The sequence below is a fragment of the Alosa alosa genome, chromosome 13 (genome assembly GCF_017589495.1).
Source record: "Alosa alosa isolate M-15738 ecotype Scorff River chromosome 13, AALO_Geno_1.1, whole genome shotgun sequence".
Taxonomy (NCBI): domain Eukaryota; kingdom Metazoa; phylum Chordata; class Actinopteri; order Clupeiformes; family Clupeidae; genus Alosa; species Alosa alosa.
This window is the reverse complement of record NC_063201.1, coordinates 819,460-841,373: the sequence shown is the minus strand read 5'-3', so window position 1 is coordinate 841,373 and position 21,914 is coordinate 819,460. Positions and strand designations below refer to the sequence as shown.

General features: G+C 38.9%; 1 protein-coding gene across 1 annotated transcript; it reads left to right on the top strand.

Moving 5' to 3' along the window:
• The first annotated feature begins 479 nt into the window (after window positions 1-479).
• Window positions 480-21,473, top strand: LOC125305669 (sialic acid-binding Ig-like lectin 13). Its single transcript, XM_048260576.1, has 8 exons — window positions 480-786; window positions 11,323-11,544; window positions 13,731-13,994; window positions 14,244-14,525; window positions 14,657-14,762; window positions 15,522-15,572; window positions 20,039-20,195; window positions 21,132-21,473. The coding sequence occupies exons 1-8, from the start codon at window positions 480-482 to the stop codon at window positions 21,204-21,206; spliced, it is 1,464 nt and encodes a 487-aa protein (XP_048116533.1). The 3' UTR covers window positions 21,207-21,473.
• Window positions 21,474-21,914: the final 441 nt, after the last annotated feature.

Below are 21,914 nucleotides of genomic sequence, written 5' to 3'. Positions count from 1 at the left end.
TTGGAAATACTTACTAAAATGTTGACACGTTCAATACTTATTTACTCCACTGTATATGTAGCGGAGGCAGACTGAGCTAGCGTGCTAGTTGCCCGTGTAAATCCTCACAGCCCTAACCTTAAGAGCACTTCTAACCGCTGAGTTGGAAGCCTGGGCTTTTAGCTCAGTGGTTAGAGCGTTCGTCTTCCATGCCGGTGTGTGTGTACGGGTGGCAGGTTCGAGGCCCGTGAGCGGCGAACGAACCGACCTTGTGACATATACATAATCTAATAATAACCTGTTCAGATTGATCAATGTGACGCATGCTTATAAACACTCTACAAATGTGTGTGCTTCATCAATGTGACGCATGCTTATAAACACTCTACAAATGTGTGTGCTTCATCAATGTGACGCATGCTTATAATAAACACTACAAATGTGTGTGCTTCTCTCTAGCAGCCTGTCTACTGTCCACAGCACAGGGCTTTAGTGTTGAGATGCCAGCCTCTGTGAGGGCAGTGGAGGGCAGCTGCGTTCTGGTCCCCTGCCAAACCCGACCCCATACCAGGGTCGTCTGGTACAAACACCAGACAACAGGTTGGCCTGCCGTTTATGATGGGACCTACCCTGATAGTGTTATTGGTGAATTTAAAGGACGGACTGCAGTACTGGGGAGTCCTTCAGAAGGGAACTGCACCCTCAGAATCAACAACGTCAAGATGTCTGATGGTATCACTCTGTTTCCCTACATCAACCCAGAGTCTGACAAATACTACAAACCGACTGTCCAGATAAAGACTGAGCGTGAGTTCTCCAATGATTTTCTAAAACATGAAGAGAGACAAAGTGAATTTGAGCAAAATATGCTTAAAATATGTCTTTATTGTGTGGTACAGTATATTAGTGTGTACAGTAAATTGGTGTCCTACAATTGTACCAATTTCGCCACAGATGGGACTGGGTTGATAAGCCTAAATCATTTCATTTCTGAGTCATTAAGCCAGCATTTCTTATTGACACAGTTTGATTCCTGAAGCTGCAAACTTTTCTGTTTACTTGCACCACACCATCTTGGTGTCAGATGTACCATTCGCCATCAGTACTTGGAGTCCTGGTAAACTTCTGTAGTTTGACCACAAGTGGGCAGCATAGAGTTGAGTTCAGTATGCTCGGAACACAGATCACTCGATCTATACCACTTTATAGAAGCCTGGCCACTCCGTATTAAGTCCCATTGTACCGAATTTTGGTTGCACTTCCACCAGAGTTCCACTGGAGGCGATCGCCATGAGTGCAAAATGTCAATGGGAGTCAATGGAGCTAGACGGCTAAATTTGTCTCTTTCACCTTATTGTCGTTGACAAATCTCAGATTTGATTGTAGTTTGTATAACTTTTACATGGGTTATAGGTAAAAAGTTGAATGAACGAGTACTTTTGTCCATTTGATTTCTTACAGGTTGGGTCATTGTTGCCCATAACACCCTAGCATTGTGCTAATGAATGACGTCATTGACATGTTTGAAAGGCTTTTTAGAACAATTAAGTGACTTTAAAAAATATAATAGTCAGCCAAGTGTATTTTCTTTGCCCCCTTCGAATACAATATTCAAATTACTTGAAAAAAAATTATATCCCGAGAAAAGTGGATGTTGAGGGGTACAGCTCCATAGACCTCCATGCATTCTGCACTCGTCATGTGGAACCACAGAAGGAACTGCAACCAGTTCAGAAACCGGAAGTTTGCAGTGAGTGGAAGTTCTCCCCTTATTAGACATTCTCTGATCATCTATATTGTCATTTGTTCTTCAATAAAATGTCCAAGGTGTCTTACCTCATACAGTAGACATGCTAAGATTATTATACTAAGACAGTGTAAAGTCAGGAAAGATTAGACATCTGTCCCGGTTTGGTTCTACAGATTATTACAACACTCCCATTGATATTGCAATAACTGTGAATTATAAAGTCACTTATTGAATTTGCTTTCATTTTCATTTCTGTTGTTTTCTGAATAACACATTCATGAATAGCACATGTAAATGCTTTGATTGTTGTATAGTGAAATAGTTGTTATTCATAAATACCCAGGTAAAAAAGTAGTATACTTTAGTGTGTTAGAAATATGATTAAAGTACATGAAGTATAAAGCAAGTATGCTTACACTTTTTGTACTTTATGTAAAGTATGTTTAATGTGTACTTTTAGAAAGTATACTTCAAAGTAGATGTTATTAAGTTCAACTTCAGTGTACTAAAATTAAATATACTTATTGTGCAATATTCAAAGTGTTTTTGTAATGTACTTTTTAAAAGTGTACTTTGTTGTTAGTGTATTTTAAATGGTAAAGAAGTTTATTTAGTTTAAGTTTATTAAATTGCTAATAACTTAGAGTTGTAATATAGTGTACTTATGGAAAGTATATTTTTTTGGTAGACCTAATACATTGTTTGTATAGTTTCATAGTTATCTCACCTTTAATGAAATACTAATGTGTGTAGCTTTTAGGCCTGATATGTCAGCCGCATGGATGGCAATGTGCAATAACCCAGCCTAGACACACTGATCTATCAGTTTTGGTCATCAAATAATAGTTTTTCTTTTGTTGATTTTGTGTCTTAGTAAGGGAAATTACAAACACTACCATAAAATGGTAGCCTATACGTTTGTGATGTAGTAGAGGTTGTGAGAGGATGAATGTGGCATTTTGTTAAATTTATAGGCAACCCAGTTGACCAATAATATGGCTGTTTGAATTTGAAATGGAGTGGGCGGATCTGTGCAGCTTTCGAGCAAAACGTGGTGTGAGCAAACATTAAATGTTATTTTATACAGTCTATGCTTGTAACTTTATTTGCAAGACAGATGGACTGTAGAGACCAGAAAATGCATACGTTTACGGTCCGTATAAGGTTACAGGTTTGTCCAAATTAAAGATACCATAAATTCTAGCTGCTAGTCATGCCAGAGACGTTGGTCCTACAGAGCCAGAAGGACTCGACATATGAGATAACAAGGACTGAAGCCAGTTGGATCTAAAGTGCCAAGTTATTCGTTATCAGGTGAGTCCCAAAGCATATTGTTAAATGATTCTGATGTAGCTTACTCTTTATGACTTTTGGTAGTCTTTGGAGAAGTTAAATTGATGGCTTAGCAATCTTTCAAGAGTTTGTTTTTATCCTTGCTAGTACAAGCTAGCAATGCCAGATCACATTAGCTAAATTAGCTAACGTTAACGATATAAACGTCGACCAGATCCCTATCAAGAAGAAAGGGCTAAGGCTAAGGGCTTCTACATACTCGACGCACCCGACCGGTAGCGCGACACCGTGACGTCAAAATGACGTAGATCTTGCTGGCGCGCCAGGATTTTAGCCAGGTAGCGAGGTAGCGCACCACTCATTTTTTTTCAGACGAGCGCGACAAAGCGGAAACAGGAAGATGGACTAGTTCGAGGGCAAGCGAGAGTTGCAGTGTTTTGATACAGTCGTGATTTTTTAATAGTTTACCAGCGAGAGTTGCAACACATGGAATTAAGAGGAAAGAATAGAAACTATTTATTTTCAAACAAAGGATATCTATTAAGGCCTGAACAAAATCTCTTCCCACTTCAGGAAATTACACAAACTCAGCCAGCTGCTAGCTAGTTAGCCAGCTAACTAAACTGTTTAAATTATAAAAATTTCCCTCGGGATGACTAAAGTATCTATCTATATATCCATCTATCTATCTACCTGTGCACACACCATGGAAACTAGATGATAATGATGGTGGTAGTTGTGAATAGTAGCAACCAAAGTCTGAAGTACCATCACAGAGGCTAGCTAATAGCAGAGCCCGTTTACATTCTCTGCTACTAGTGTTTCTTAATGCAGCTTCTTCTGCTGTGTAACGTAGTTAGCATTCATTCACAACAGCGACACCTCTGTTCACATTGTCGCGCTACCGGTTGGGTGCGTCGAGTATGTGGAACGTTTAAGTTAACTTAGCCTGGAAACTAGATCAAGGGGGCAGGCGAATTCCCGGAAGTAGAAGAATCGACGTAGGCTGGAGGGACCACCTCTCTGCTAACTCTCATAGAAGCCCATTCATTCTAGGATTTTTTTGAAATACCATAACTTCATATAACATATATCCTGTGCCGATATTGTAGCTTCTGTGTAATCCACATAAACACTACAAAGGCAAAACAGACTCCACTACCTCGTCCGTAACGTTGTTTACCCGTAAGAAGAATGGTTAGCTTGTTCGGTTGGAGGGAAGCTAGCTTTGACGTAATCTCTCTTTCGCGCCGTAGGGAGATAACCGTATTGTTTGGATAAGAAGCTCAGTCCACCTTACTGTCTATGACGGTAACTCATCAAAACCTAGCATACACGACCGTATGTTAAGGTAAAGCATTACACAGAGGCAACCTAATAATAATTAAAAAAGTAAACCTAATTTTAAAAAAAAAAACGGCACTAATTTCAGAGGTTTTCGATGGATTGACCGTAGGTCGGAAAAGTGGAAAGAAGATTAGCTTCAAGGCTATAACTTTTTTGTTTTGTTTTAGCATGACTGTTTTTGAAGATGATCATGTATGGTAGCTTCAACATTAACACGACTTGGTGAGAATGATATTAATAATAATACATAAATAAATGTTTAACTTTGATGACTTTGAAGGCGAAGGAAGTGTGAGAAGAATTTCTGTGTATCTATCATATGAGTTACAAGATTCAGTTTGATGGCTAACGTCACGAAGTTAAGTGTGAGTCTGCGCAGTACTGGGGGGACCAACTGAAAAATCGTTCTATTTGACTCAGTGCCCTCCCATTGAAAACGACGGAGTCTGTTCGTCCATTTCTTTTACTGTCTATGGCCTAGATCCATAGGCGTTCGTTTATTTCTGGGTGGGAGGGCACAGTTTTGAGGTTTAAAATCATTGGACTTCCTTTGAACCGCTTTGAACCAATCACTAACAACCGGCGTTTCGTCATACAGAGAAGTTTCTCTGCAGCACGCCCATAACAAGCACGGGTGCATCTTATCAGCAAACAATCACACGTTTAATCTGCGTAACTCTCGCCAAAATGCATCATATAGTGTTTTGTGAATGTACCCAAGTCAAACTTTCATATAAATGCATAAGTACGTCCAAAGCGCCACTTTTAAGCTTGTATGCGTTGTCGTTTTCGGGTGAAATGACCTTTTGAATGGGATTCCTATAGGGCTACTACTTTTTTGATACAATCGCGTCAAAATCGCTATTTTTCAAATACTATGAAGGCTCGACACAACATGAGACTTTGATCGAAGTATCATCAGTGTCTCTACACATGAACTCGAGCATTGAGAACTAGAGCCCGACCGATAAAGGATTTTGAAGGCCGATACCGATTTAAAAATCCGATATTCCGATATATATATATATATATATATATATTTTTTTTTTTTTTTTTTTTCAGAAACACGCAACAAAACATTAACAGATTTCCCTAACATTAGTTATTTGTAGTTATTTATGAGTATTGACTAAAATAATATGATCATGCATTTCAAAAACAAACTTGTTTATTTTTAAATAATATTGTCACAGTGGAACAGAGGAACATCGAAATATATTAAAGTTCTAATAAATAAAATGTATAAAAATAGAATCTTAAGATATGAAACTTAGTCTTTTGAACAAAAACATAACAACAACAACAACCAAATCAAAGTTACCAGTATTAAAAGACTTAGTAAGCTTCATAAATATAACTTTGATCTAAGACTTAATAATTACAAAAAATAATGATGACATTATCATCATCATTTGTATTATCATTAAACAAGATAAAGGTCACTCTTAAATGTTTGAGTGTGCGTGTGTAATAATTAGTCCCTATTGCTTTATAAGCTACCTTATAATTACAATGTCAGCTTGCTTATCCCTTTACCTGCACTTTTAAAATTATTTCCATCAAGCTACATCAAACCATTTTCAATCATCAGTTGCTGCCTGCCTTCTAAAACCTACTATTTAGTGATCTAAATCCATTATGTAACTCGTTAATGCTGTGGCTGAACGACAGTCTGAAACGCACACTTGGCGTCATTGGATCTCACACACGTGTAAAAGAAAAGCTAACTTTTATGCACAAGCTACGTTTGATACTTTTTCTCTATGTCTAAATGTTCACTCCTCGCACGTCTAACTTACATTTTACAATGCAGGGACTAGATATACTAGTTATAAATCATTACTTTATTTAGGCAGAATAAGTTTGTTGTGGTTTCCAAGCTCATTAATGTTAACGTTAGCGGTCTTCCACTGATATTCATGGCATTAGCTAGCTTTGTGGTTAGCTAGTCTATGATGAGCCCTAATTTAGCAATGGATAGTCATACTGCAAATTGTAAAACATACGCTTTCAAAATAACAGGCCGGGGAGAGATGATACGTCTCACTGCTATAACTGTCACGCTATTAAAGAAATACATCTTCAGTCACATTGTCAAAAGTTAAAAGGACAGACAGTCAACTACACTAACAACGTAACGTAATTACTAGCTAATTCCGCTTCACTCTTGGCTTATTTAACAGCAGCAAAACTGAACATTGTTTTCACGGATTTTGTCATGTTTTGTCATGTCATGGGGTGTTCTTTTAATTGTTATTTCAAGCAATGTATGTCTCGTGACCAAATCACCATGAACACACTTCACTGATGATTTCACTCGCGGATAACTGGTTCTCTCTGCCAGACTCTGGCTGGATCAGCAGGTTGCAGGATGTGTGGCGCGTTATACACGAGTGTTGCCAGCAGGGACGGTATAGAGTGCCCTCTGGTGGACAAACTATACAACGGCAACACTCATGACATGGTGTTTCGTCCGTTTTTATTTTATTATTAAAATATTCATTTATCGGCCATTATAAATGCCGATACCGATAGTTTGGAAAATGCCTAATATCGGCCCGCCGATAAATCGGTCGGGCTTTATTGAGAACATTGTTGGTGTACACAGAATTTACTAAAAGAGAGGTTTTGAACAACTCACCTTGTTTTTTCTGCTCGCTGCCATCTTGCAAGGAGTGAGTTGTCCAAAATGTTTCTTTTTAGTAAACTATGTGTACACAAACAATGTTCTTAATGCTCGAGTTCATATGTAGAGACACTGACACTTTCAAGTTATGTCGAGCCTTCTTAGTGTTTGAAAAATAGCGATTTTGACCCGACCATGTAGCCTACTAAACTACAGTTTGACTCTGGTACGTTCGTAGCCTTTAGTGACAAAATCTATGACTAAAGTTTAGCTGACGATATCCTACTCCACTGTGACTTCGTTCGTGACACTCCGGTTAATAGGCTATTATTATTATTATTATTTACATTTGCTCAAAGATTTCATAAGTATAAGTAATTTTCGCTCCCTACGTTGATGTATTCCAAGCGATCTGCTTCAGGGTCGGGGACGTAGTAATTGAAACACCATGCCTGGGTAGGCTACGTAATCGCTCTCAGGGACGCCCACTGTTCGCTGGTTGGTCGGCTGCCCAACTGCCGAATCAACCTATTCCAGACGGAGTACTGTAGGGAAAAGAAATCGACTGGAAGTACGTAGACAGGCCAAGGCCAGGCTAAAGTTAACTCACAGAAAGGAGGATGGTGCTAGGCTAGTCAAACTTCACATTCATTAGGCATGCTAATGACATTGTAGCTGTTTTTTTCTTTAATCGTGGAGACATCTTTTAAAATGAGTCTACAGGACAAATGACATGCATTTTATGAAGTAGAACGTTTTTTCCCACCATTGATATTAGAGGGGGAATTAAACCTGTTGTTCTACTAAGTTAGTGCTATGAAGCTTAGGCTACATGATTGATATTATGCCTTGGTTAACATTCGTTTGAAATCATAATTAAGTCAGAAGCGCCACCATTAAGCTTGACTGTATTGTCGTTTCTGGGTCAAATGCCATTTTGAACGGAAGTCATAGGGGCAGAACTATTTTGATACATGATGATTTTGATTCATGCATCAAAATAGTAGGCTAGTGCCCCTACGACTCCCATTTAAAATGCCATTTGACCCGAAAACAATAATACAGTTAATATTGAAACAAAGGAATCTAAGGTAATCAAATGCAGAAAACAGGGTGGTTGCACTCATATCGGTGCCAAGGTGCACAACGCTTTAACCCTTAGAACCCTAAGCTGTTTTTAGGGCATTTTCACTACCTTTATTCATAAGGATTTATTCTGGTCATTGTAAGTGCCACGCACACATATTATATATTGTTTTTTTTTTTTCAGCAGAGTCTAGGCTATCCAGATCTGCCTTCATGTATTAGTACTAGCATTGATTTTATTTTTATTTTTAAAGAATTAAAATATAAAAAGTGTATTATAAAAATTCTTATATTTTGACATGTATCTCACCACAGCAAGCTCATAGCTCTACATGCATTTCATGTTTGTGTAGGGCTGACTGTCCTGAATTGGGCAATATAATTGCCATGTTGGAGGGATACTCTGGGGCTGAGCAATTTACAGAAATATGTGGTCTGTGATTTAAGGAAATAAATGCCATTTTTTATTAAGTGATGAAAATTGACTTTTCTGCGCTCCATATCTGTGACACGAACTGATCTGACCTGACTTGACCCGAGGTTGCGTGTTAGCCTGCGTGCCTATGTGTATGCACTCATAATGATTCTCAACTTTTTACTGGATTGCCATGAACAAAGTAAAGGCAAAAAAGGTGTTTGTTAAACAAATTGGGATGCAATGTGAGCCTTGAATTGGATGCCATAGAGAAACACACGATAGCGCTGGATTATAAACATGCTTTGACACAAAAAACAGACAAAAACGTGGGGTAAGTCCAGCTATATGAAGTTATTATTTTGCTGTCACTTCGTCTGTTTTATCACCCAGAAGGATATACTTGGTATCAAATGATAGCTCTGTGTCTCCTCTTTCATTTGACATGCGTGGCATATCTAGCCGATCACGGGTCCGCGAGTAGGCTAATTCAAACGAGAGTAATGGGTGTGCAGCGTTGGTTTGTGTACCTGACGTTATTATTTTGCAGTCACTTCGTCTGTTTTCATAAGCCAGAAGGATCGATATACATGGTGCCAATGGATAGCCTTGTGTCTCCTCTTTCATCTGATATGATTGCCGTATCTATGTGATCACGGGTTCGCGAGTAATTCAAATGAGAGTAATGGGTGCGCAGGTGAACGCAGAGAAGTATAGACTGGTGAACGCAGAGAAGTATAGACTGTAAATATGATGCAATTTGATTTAATTTCAAGATTTTTTAAAATGTTCATAATTTAACGTACAGACAAGTGCGTGGTCCCGTTGGAAAGCCCCACTTCTCCTCTGTCACGCAATAAAGGTTTCATCTTGCTGCGATGAACAGTTGCGGAGAAATGTAACAGAGAAGAGAGGGTGTGTTTTTTTGACGCACTTTGCGTCAATCGGGTTCTAAGGGTTAAGGAAAGACTACCTGGCCAGGTCTACCCATACCAGGATGGCAAACAGATGGTGCCAATACCAATTTGACCCATAAAAAGTAAATGTCAAATAGGTACAGATAATCTGTATTAATCTCATCATTGCCAATGGATTTCTGTGTAAAATATTGTTTTAAATGTTTAAAATGTTGTCAATCTTCTTTCTGTTCACAGACAACCGAGACAAATTCTCTAATACCAAGGTCAATGCATTTGACTGCTGTCCAGTCCCGGGTTGCCACCAAAAACTTTATGCATCTTGGACTGGAAGATGGTGTGCTAGTAAGGAAGCTAGCTACCACAGCTTTTGCCACCACATCTCAGTGTTGGGAGGGAAGTTCACTCACTGCACAACTACCAGCTGTACCTTTCCTCCTCAGCCATGATCCGTAACCACCATGGTTTTCTTTCTGGGCCAGAAGACTTTGCAAACAAATAAGCAATAAATGATCATGCATTACAAATTTAACCATGTTAGACTGTTAAGTTGTTGGCTTGTAGGCTGGGTGTCCAGTAAACAATTTCAAGCTTAGAGGGCAAATTCTCTCACCTAGGAGGGTAAACAACTTTTGTTTTTCATGAAATCTGCATTTTGAATTGATGGTCTACCAATGAGGCTGTAGAGTATCACGACACAATAGTGGCAAAAAGCACTTGCGCGATGAAACATGCATTTGGGTGTATTATATTATATATTATTTCACACGTAGATATTAAATGTGTGCGCGCAAATTCTCTCTGCGCGTGTGCACTCAGAGGAAACTGCTCCCCAAGCATGGAAGAAAATGCTGCGAGCGAGGAGGAATCTGACCAGCGCTCCAAACAGCCACTCGAAAAATCTATGCATGTGAAATAATATCATACGCCCAAATGCATGTTTTATCGCGTTACCACATCCAACTTGAAAAGATATGCTCAAGAGATCCATAACTTTCAGAAAAATGTTTTACTTTTGTTATGGATGAATATTATGTTTTGTTTTCATTCATGTCAATAAAATGTTTTTCTCTTAATCAAAGTGTAATTTGTCATGTAACAGAATAGGTAGGAGAGTACTAATAGTACAATTTTAAATCACACTAATATTATACTTAAATTGCATGCCTTTATAATGCTTAAAGTATCTTAAGACTATACTTTTATTAATATAACTGCAAACTTTCAAGGCACTTATTGTAGTCAGGAAGTACATTTGAAGTTAATTTAAAATATTACAGAAGCATGCCAAATGAATAGAAATGAGGATGATAAGAGTGTATTCAAAATACACTACTACACTATTATTAGTTATACTGTAATGCCTTTTAAATACATTTCCAATACACTTGGGATGTTACATAATTGAACTGTGACTGTGTTTCGAATGCTCATAAAATCTATTTTTGTATAATGTACTTAAGAACGCTTAAGTTTGAAAAAAGTTGTTCCAATTTAGCACACTAATTACACTCAAAGTATAGTCAAGTTGGTATTAAGTTGAACTTAATACATAATTCAATACACTTAATTACACTTGGATTTGACGAAAAAAGTACAAACTGTACTTAGTACACTTTCAAAAAGTATATAATTTTTTTTTTTACCTAGGTAAATTCCTCAGAATTCATTGTTTTTTTCTGGCAAAATATTAAACATTTTTGTATGCATTTTGTTATAACTATTTACATTTCATTCACAGATCACAGAAAGTAGTGTGGATAAAACAATGTACTTGGCTAAGTAAGATAGAGATCATACTGGTTAAAAAAGCTGAAATACCCTGTTCATCTCAAACAACAGATAGAAGCCGCCCTGTGATATCTGGGCCTGAGTGCCCAGTGCAGGAGGGTGCTGTGTTCCGCCTCAGCTGCAGTGTCCAGCACTCCTGCCCCCCGCTCCCCAGCCATCGAAAGTGGAGAGGCCTGGCCGGAGGGGCAGCACGGGGTGTCCACTCAGAGGGCAGCAGAGCTGTGGGTGGAGGTGTCCACCGTGACGGTGACTGCAGCACGTTCTCAACATGGCAAACAGGTCCACTGCCGCACCGGTGATATGTCAACAGAGAGCGAATCTCTCACTCTGGACATCGCATGTGAGTAGGTCAAGAAAGCATCCAACCATGGAGTGAAGGATGAATTGAACGATGACGAAGTCAGACATATAGGCATAGTTCATATTGAAAAAGGTTGTACAATTTGGAGCTCTAGCTTTTCCCCACCGCAGTCTTTTAATGCCATGTAATCATAACGTTAGCGTGCGCAGTCTGCACCACACTTAAGCCCATATCACACCAAAGATTCGCGACGAGATGAGCTGCAACATTCTATTAACCAGCAACTTGATGCAACATTCTAAAACCTTGCAACTGTGACTAGACATGGTGAATGCTTTGCGACGGCAAATTCACACCCAACTCCTTTCTACAACAGTTTCGTGTCATTGCGAATCTTTGTTGTGAATTGGGCTTTAAACAGATGATCTGACGGGTTTAGAAGATTCAATAAAACTCGAAACTAAAAAACAGACCAGGCCTCTATTGGAGACCGGCCATTAACCCAAACCTGCAGCCACGCCAGGCGTTGCAAAGAGACAGGCGTCTATTTGGGACTCAGCTATTATTTGAAGTTTTACAGGTATACTGATTAAATACAAATAAACAATTGCATTTCACACAGTATGTTTAGATTAGTATTCTAAATCAAGGCCCAGGATAACAGGGGCCCATCTTCTTACAAACAAAGGTACTTTCAACTGTAAAATAGCAGTCATATTTTCCATTGTATGGACCTGTTTGATTTTTTGTACTGAGCTATTGTAGAGGGCTAGGCTTCATCCAATTAATAGTGATATTTTTTTCTTGCAATCATTAACAAGACATGTAACATGTAGCTTTGGTCCTAGAAAGCAAGTGTTCAGGTGTTTCCTGTCTGTGTCACGGAGCAGTCCCAGAATATGTGGGTATGGTCCCCCACAATGCCACAGTTTCTCCAGCAAGTGTTGGGGGCATTGATACCTCATGAGGGGTTCTAAAGAATCTTATCTTCACCTTCCAGACAAATTCTTTTTTTCACATTTGACTTCCAATCCCTTGACTTCCAATCCCAATGCCCTCTTAAAACGAATGTGTGATCCTTATCTGCTCACAGAGATGTGTTTGTTGCATTCATTTTAAGAGTTTGACAATAGACTTCTTAATATGTACACAAAATAATAAATAAATAGTAAGTTAATAATAAGTTGTATTTATAAGTATAAAAGGTGAGATTTTTAAACGCTTCTTGACTGTACCAAAGTCACTAAGTACACTGCAAAATATAAAATCTAAGTGTAATTAATCTCATATTAGATCAAAAAATCTATTTGGTGTTTAGTATGAAGAGACTTACCTAGCACTCTCGCAAAGGATAATTTTGACTTAATTTAAGGAGTTTTATCAAGACAAATCTGCTCAACGCACTGGAGAAAGCTCTAGGTAAGTCTCTTTATACCGAAAACAATACCAACTAAATGTTTTGACATACGATTAGATAGATAGATAGATAGATAGATAGATAGATACTTTATTGATCCTCTGGGGAAATTCAAGGTCTCATCAGCATACAGACAACACAAACACATTCTTAACAGCAGAAAGAGTAATTGAAGTATATAATATAAAAACACAACTAAGCAATAAGGACAGTAGAAGATAAAGAATATGCTAAATATACTAAATACACTATATATATACTAACACTTAATCTAAATCAAATCTAAAAAATAGTATCCACATAGTGGTGATTAATCAATCAGAGGCGCTTGCAATGACTGAGACAGGGATTGAGCCTGTGATTCTCTGTGCATAGTAAGGTAAGGTAAGGGCTCTGTGTGAATGAGTGTCATGGTGATAGTGCAATGGTGATGGTGCAAATGAGTAAGTGCAACAATGCAGAAATAAAGTAAAGTAAAGTCTATATATCTATATATTTAACTATTTTAAGAAAAGGTATAAGTGTGGCCACAGTTCGGCTGTGGCATGGAGGGAGGGGTTATGTATATGTGCTAATGTGCTAATATAGCACGCAAAACAATGAGGCAGAAAGACAGTGGTAAAAGTGGCTAGTGGATTAGTGGATTAATAACACTTGGTAAGATTTTGTTACATAAGCAGTGTAAGACAAGAAAGTGACTGTGCTGCTGCTTATGAGAACTGTTTAACCACAATGCTAAATGAATTAGCTGGTGCAGCATATCCCTCCTTAACATTGTCTATGTGATTTTTGTGATTGTGATTGACAGTTGCGCCTATTGATGTGAAGACCAGCACTGAGAGTCCCATCATTGCAGAGCATGGTAACATCAACCTGACGTGTAACAGCATGAGCAACCCAGAGCCTGAGCGGTATGAGTGGCTAATCACAAATGGGAGCCGTCACTTCCAGCTGAACTCAAGCAGGGAAACTATAACCATCACGGATGTTCAGAGGGACTTCTCTGCTGCCTGCATCGCTCACAACGCCATTGGGGCTGGACAGTCCACTAAAACATCCGTAGATGTCGCTTGTAAGCATTTGTCTTTTAGAATAATGATTTCATTGTTGGTCTTGATACTATTACTAGTATGGAGTGAGTACCAGTACTTATTTCCAATACATAAACCATGTATGTGTGATACATCTGGATTTGATTCTGGCAATAGCCCTCTACATTTGGGCTCTTGCACTATAAAGAAAGCAGAAAACCACACATTAGTCTGTTCAAATGTAGATGGCTGGAAAATAGACATTCTCTTTTGTACGTCTCCTGTCACAGTTGTCTCCATCATGGTGCCAGAGTCCTCGTGCTCAGACACAGGAAGGATGTTGAGATGCTTGTGTCAGGTGGAGGCAAACCCTGTCGCCACGGTGACATGGATGTTCAATGGGAGCTCTAACATCTCAGCATCCGTGATCCCTGCTGTCACCACGACAGGCGACTTGACGTCATCAGAAGTCGTACTGGAGGGGAGACTAGCCGAGCATGGGCCTGCTGTGTGTGTGGCAAAGAACTCCTACAGAACTGTGAAACAGCAGATGGCCGTGCAGGATGGAAAGAGTATGCAGTGTTTTCTGATCAGGGAAGAAAATTGGACAAACTAGATGTTAAAATGAGAAAACTCGACAACAGCTTAACTTCACCTCCTCCCTCTGTGTTTCTCTATCTTTCTTTCTTATCTTGCCCAATAGTCTCCCTGCCACTGCCAGTATCCTTTCCATGGATTATTTTGGCTTGTGCGTTTGGATTTTTTGGTTTGTGTGGACTGATCTGTTTCTGCCGGTACACAACAAAAAGGTATTGTTTAGAATTATGTTAAGACAACGTGTTAGACATGTTGTGTCTTGTACATAAATATAACTACTAGTGGTATTATAGCTTGGTTATCAATATTCTACTGCCTTTAGGAATTTTGATCATTGTAGTCTGCTAAATGATAATTTTATTTCTTCAATGTGGAGAACATTCCAATATTGACCATTTTCGTAATTTGATTTATAAGGAACACAACCAATCATTAGCAAAGTATAAAAACGGTGTATATCAATGTAGTTTACAATACAGGCCACTAATTCAGTTTTAGTAAAATTCATGCAACCAGGTCTTTGAATGTTTCCCCCCTAATTTACAGACTATGCACACTGTATTCTTTACAATACTTGTTTGGATTGGGAGGCATATTCTGCTAAACTGCTTTGGTAACACTTTACTTGACAGTATCGACATTAAGAGTGACATGACACTGTCATGAACACATGACACTGTCATGACACATGAAACCTAACTCTAACCCTAATCCTATAACCCAACCCTAACTCTAAACCTAACCCTAAACCTCACCCTAATCCTAACCCTAACTTGTTATGACAAAAAACGAATGTCCCTTAATAACAGAAGCGTTATGTCATAAACGTTTATGACACGTTCATGACAGTGTCATGTCACTCTTATGTCGACACTGTCAAGTAAAGTGTAACCGCTGCGGTAAAGTGCAAGATGTCTCAGCTGTAATTCCAATATAACTGTGGATACTGTTCTGTCTGACAAACATTTCAGGAAATCCAAAAGCTCAGATGGAGCTACCTCACCTAAAATCAACAGGCAGAGGTGAGGGAAATCATGGATTATGAATTCATATCCTAATTTTCTGATATCTAGAACAGTATGTCCATATTGCCTTTAAAAGATACATATTAAGTGTCATCTTTACCATGTAATTAAGTGATTTTGTCTCGTAGTGGCCTATACATTTGCCAAATGGAAAATCACTTGCAGACAATGTCAGAGGAGTAAACTTATTAAACTATTACACTATTCCCAGATAGCAATTACTCATTGAATCTATGTTAAATCAACATTATTTTGTCAACGTTAAAATCATTGAGTCAACGTCGCACTTCAACATTGATCCTATAACATTTTCCACCCTCTATTAATATTGAAGCAATGTTCAATTAAAATGAATATTGAAACAACGTTGAAATTACAACCAAACTAAAGAATAAATGCAATTTCAGTGGTATTTCAATTGATATTAAACCTCAGTAAACCACTTTTAATTTGGAAAAATATTGGGAAATTCACATCCTGCTTTATATACAGCCAGGATAAATTTGACTAGGCCTAGTATGCAGGGCTCTCAAGTTTTGAAGTTTGCAAGGAGTGAGACTTTGAACCGTTTACACCTCGCGTGTACACACAGAGGTGTAACCGGCTAAATGTGCTGTAGTGCATATGCCAGACCAGTCGATGGCGCCGCTGTGCAGAAGCTTCACTATAAATTCGCGTGAATCACGTAGAAGAAAACGTTGTTGAAACAGTTTGTTAAGCCAGAGAATGTCTAATAAGTGCTCTGGTTAAGCAGTCGCATGAAATAAGGAGACTACAGACAATTCGGTTTTCAATTCAACTGTTAAACTAATAAAGTTAATTTTCAAGGTATGTGACTGCTATCTGAAATTTCAAATGCTTTGCCTACGCATTGCATTAGGTCTGAGCACCACTGGAGAAAACACTAACATGCAGTAAGCTAATGTTTAACTAAGTTAAGCTAACGTGTGCTTCTAACTTAGCCACTAAAAGCTGATAGGCTACATTGTGCACATAAATCATGACAGGGGAAAGAAAAACATTTTAATATGATAAATAAATGGTTTGGTTTGTTTTGACAAGCAACATGTCAGGTCGAGTGCCGTGGCTGAGTTGAGAGGTGGGCTATGTCGTCATAAAGTTGCCGGCTTCGCACCTACAGGCGTCTACATGGCGAAAGTTAGCCGGCGGTTTCAAAAGTTCCCACTTTGGAAGCCGGTTTAAAAAGCTATCGGTTTCAGTCTCCTAAACTGCCGGCGTCGTGTACATGCAAGGCGTAACCGTTAACAAAACCTCACCGGTTTCACAAAAACCGGCGTCGTGAGCACGTCTTCTTGATTTCAGCGGTAGGAATAATCCATTGTTAGGATGAGAAGAGTCCTTCAGAATCTTTTGGGCTCTTAGGAGTACTCTTCTGGAATAGATATCTTGTAGAGCAGGGAGTTGAGTTCTTATAGTACGTTCAGCTGAGCGCACTACTCTCTGCAGAGTACTACAATCTCTAACTGTGGAGTTCCCATACCAGGTGATGATGCTACCAGTTAGAACACTGTCAACCGCTGAAGTGTAGAAGGCCTTCATGATGGATGTAGAAACTTTGAATTTTATACAATACTCAGTGCTATACAGTGTATTATACAGTCTGCTCTGTTTCTATGGAAGTTCCAAAAATCAACGTTGTTCTATTAAGTGTCGTTAAACAATTAATAGCATTCAACAGGTTGAAGCGGAGCTTTGATACCAACGTTATTGATTAGTTTCAGTTTCTCTCGCGCAGACGCCTGCATTGAATGAACGCTCATACCACCACTTTATTATATGGCTCCATGTTTAATGACATCGATAGCAGAAGCGTTTGTTTTCTTTTTTGTCGGTCCGCGGTATCTTGATCAACTGCGCAACAAATTATCAGACGAAGCACCGGGCTTAATTTCACTCCAAGACTCCGCGGACCAGCAGTCTCCACGTTGCGGACCCACATCAAAACAAAACTATTTCCTGATTGGTTGGCCGATAGGTTAGTGACTGAACAGTAGCTCTCTGAGCTGAATGAGCGCACAGACAGCAACGTTGTGTGACACGTTTGTAAAATATTGCCCTTAGAAATTTCTGTGCGGGCAAGTTCTCTGACTGAGAAATGCCATGTGTGGCGTGTGAGCGTATGAAGTCATTGAAATGTGTGTGTCTCACGCTCAATGCGTGAGACTTGAGAGGTCTGCTAGTATGGCTGGTTTAGGCTACACAATCGTGCATAAATAATCATTGACAACTTATCAGTTTGAAAATCAAGTGCATTTATTAACTCTTCTTCATTTAGAAATTCACGTGTGTTGTGCTTTCCTGCCATCCATTCAGTATAGCATTCATAGACCACCCGTTCGCAGTTGGCCCTCCACCATCCAGTAGCAGAGTGAAGTGGCACCTAACAGAAACAGAAGAAAAAGAGATAGACAGTGTTAGATAAATATGTTCAACTGAAACTGAAGGCTACTTATAATTGAAACTTTAGAATAATCATAGAATATATATTCTATATGTTTGTTGAGTTTGCTGTCAAAATGCCAGGCTGAAGATAGTGTTAGAATAATTCAGTTTCACAAGCTGGGTGAGCTCATTGAACATGTCGTATTTGCTAGCAGCACCAGCCATTCGGGCAGCTCTGTTCGTCCGAACAATTTTGCTGCCCAATGAACGGTTAATGATAGCAGTCTAGTCAGATATGACTTAAAGTTAACTTATATCAGTATTGCTAAAGTTAGCCTATTAAACTCACAAAAATATGATCACCAGGAGTTACATAAATGTTAGCTAAATCTCCACGTTAACCAGCAGCACATCTTCAGCCTATAATTTTGACAGTAGCCTAGAAGCTAACGTTACAGGTAGGCCTAACACTACTTCATATTTTATTATCATGAGTATAATAAACTGTAACTTACTGACAACAAAGGTTGGACCTAATTATAAATCAGACTGCCGAGTAACGTTAACCTAACATTATGATGAACTGCCATAACGTAAGTTAGCCTAAACATTAATTTGACAACAGCAAGTGAATTTAGCTAGCCTAGCATTTGAATGAGTTTGTAAGTCAGACGATGTACATAGACTGTAAACATGACCGAATTTAATGTAGTACACTTTTACAATAAAACATTATCGTTTGATAAATAAATGCTTGCTTACCATTAAGGAGGAGTGAACTTGACAGAGAGCTGAACACCCGGTTGGTCTGACTGAACTGTTGCTGAAAATGATCTCCTGCTGGACAGTTCAAACGTCGTCGCACAGTCAACTATAAATCCACTACTTTTCAATCACCACGTCAAGATTTCCCAGTCAACCACAAATCCATGACTTTTCAATATCTTTTAGTGAACTATGTATCGATGCTCTATCGATTATGGCAACATAAACTATAAACCAATGTTGTTTCGATATCTCTCTTATCGATATTCATGCACTGTCGGGTTTTTGTCAGGATTGTAATGCTGATTCAATATCTATTTACCATTGAGATTTCAATCTCAACCAAAATGATGATTTGGATGGAAAATCAACATCATATCAATGTCACCTTGCTATCTGGGTTTACCTGGGGCCATATTCACAAAGAATTTTAAGGCTAAAAGTAGCTCCTAAGTGGCGAATTTAGGAGCAACTCCTAAAAATAATGGACGTGTCAGTCCTAACTTTAGGACTCCTAATTTTTTTTACTAAAAGTAATTCACGAAGCATTTTAGACCTAAATGTAGCACTTAAGTCTGGGACAGCTTAAAAGAAGTCGAGAGGACTCCTAACTCACTAAGACCTATTCACAAACAGCTTTTTGTGGCATTTCACGCTGCGATGTTTTAAAATGCGTAGGCCTATGTGGCTACAGGAGCTTCCAATCGTGAGGGAACAATTTCGCATTGTAGGCTTAAAAGGGATGCAATAACGCAACCAACAACAACCAAAACTACTCATTGTCAACATGTAAATTAAATGTAACGTTTCAGTGTGAATCAAATTAAAATGTTCTCTTTGCAAACGTAGGCATATGGTGACAGATTAATTTAATAATGTTGCAAAGATAGCCTAGCCTACTGCATCAATTCGTAGGCCTATGTTTCACTAGGCTACTAGGCTATTTGTTTTGCCTTACTCTTTATTCATTTAGGCTAGGCCTTTTTATTCAGTTATTAATCATCTTCCATCCTTCGCACTACTTGTGTAGTGCACACATTCTCAGACCTGTCACTCATCATCATAGGGGAGGTGTTTGGAATCATTCCCGCGTTACAATCATCAGCCAATCAAGGTGGTCACTTCAGTCAAGCTTGTGCATGAGTAATGACATCATCCATAGCAACGAAGACTCACTCTTAGTTTAGGAGTTCTAAAATCTTTTAGTGTGATTTAGGAGTACTCCTAGTGGTAAGATAAAAGGCTTTGTGAATACAGCCCCTGATGAGTAAATGCTGCTCTATGTACCTCTGTAGACCGAAGGAAGAGCAAGTTAAAGCCAGAAGGACTAGGGCCCTGAAGCCTGAGGCCAAACTGTGTAACAACAGCAAAATGGATAACAATGTTTGTAGAATGGAAATGGACACCATCTATGATAATGACCCTTCTCTTCAAACCCCAAAGGTGTCACAGGTATACACACACACACACATACACACACACACTGATAATGACCCTTCTCTTCAAACCCCAAAGGTGTCACAGGTATACACACACACACACATACACACACACAAAATTGATAATGACCCTTCTCTTCAAACCCCAAAGGTGTCACAGGTATACACACACACACACATACACACACACATTGATAATGACACTTCTCCTCAAACCCCAAAGGTGTCACAGGTATACACACATTGATAATGACCCTTCTCTTCAAACCCCAAAGGTGTCACAGGTATACACATACACACACACACATTGATAATAACCCTTCTCTTCAAACCCCAAAGGTGTCACAGGTATACACACACACACATACATACACACACACACAAATTGATAATGACCCTTCTCTTCAAACCCCAAAGGTGTCACAGGTATAAACACACACACATTGATAATGACCCTTCTCCTCAAACCCCAAAGGTGTCACAGGTATACACACATTGATAATGACCCTTCTCTTCAAACCCCAAAGGTGTCACAGGTATACACACACACACACACACACTGATAATGACCCTTCTCCTCAAACCCCAAAGGTGTCACAGGTATTGCTTCACAGTTACGTTGAAGATCTTTTGTTTGGACTCACAATCCTCATGTCCCATGCAAACACATACTGTATGCATGAGCAGCAGTGCACACACAAACACAGACAGACAGACAGACACACACACACACACACACACACACACACACACACACACACACACAGAAACAATTGAAGACATGTGACCTTAAGGGGATGCCTACACAAACACACTGTACACAACTAAGAAACTGGGGTCTTCCTAGCAACAACAACACTGATTCAACAGTATCTTATGTTATACGCCATTGTGTTTAACAACAACACTGATTCAACAGTATCTTATGTTATACGGCATTGTGTTCCAGGAAGAAGACTCTGAAGATATATACATAAATGACATGATGGGTGACAGTCCTGAGAACATTTACTTGAACAGCTGAACTTGGGAACAATGGAGAAATTATTATAGTACTGTACATCATCATTGGATATATTACAGTGTCAAGTAGATTGAGTGGAATATATCCCAAATCAGATAAGGTTGTTGTTTCCCCACCTCTCATGTTGTTTTGTCCAAACCTTGTCTAGCCATAGTTGGGCATTAATATCATGAAAAGTATTATTCATAGCAAGCCCAAACTCCCAAGGATGGAAGACAAACATCAACTTCAACAAAACCAACTTTTTATTATAAACGTTTGTACCTATTTGGTGTCAATGAATATGTTTTTCTTTACATACAATATTTCATTAATGTTGTGCCAATATTTGAAGTCTGATGTACTATACCCTCAAAAACCCTTTTAATACAAAATCAATAGGCATGCTGTTCAAACCTTTAATGGTCAACAGGCATGCTGTACAAACCTTTAATGGTCATACTTTGTGGACTGAGGGCTCTATCTTGCTGATCTAAAACACATGGTCACTGGTGAATAGCTTAAATACATTTAGGGGTTTGTCCAGACCACATTCGGGGTGGTTTTGTTATCAAACGTCTGGCACCTGGTGCAAAAAAGCGGCTCTTATGTTTCTATCAGTCATGGGTGTGTTTTGGGCGTAACATCCTTTAAAACAATGAGAATGACATCTGCCATTCCCTTTAACAGCAAGCAGCACAACTTCAAACAGCGCATCGGTATTTTGAT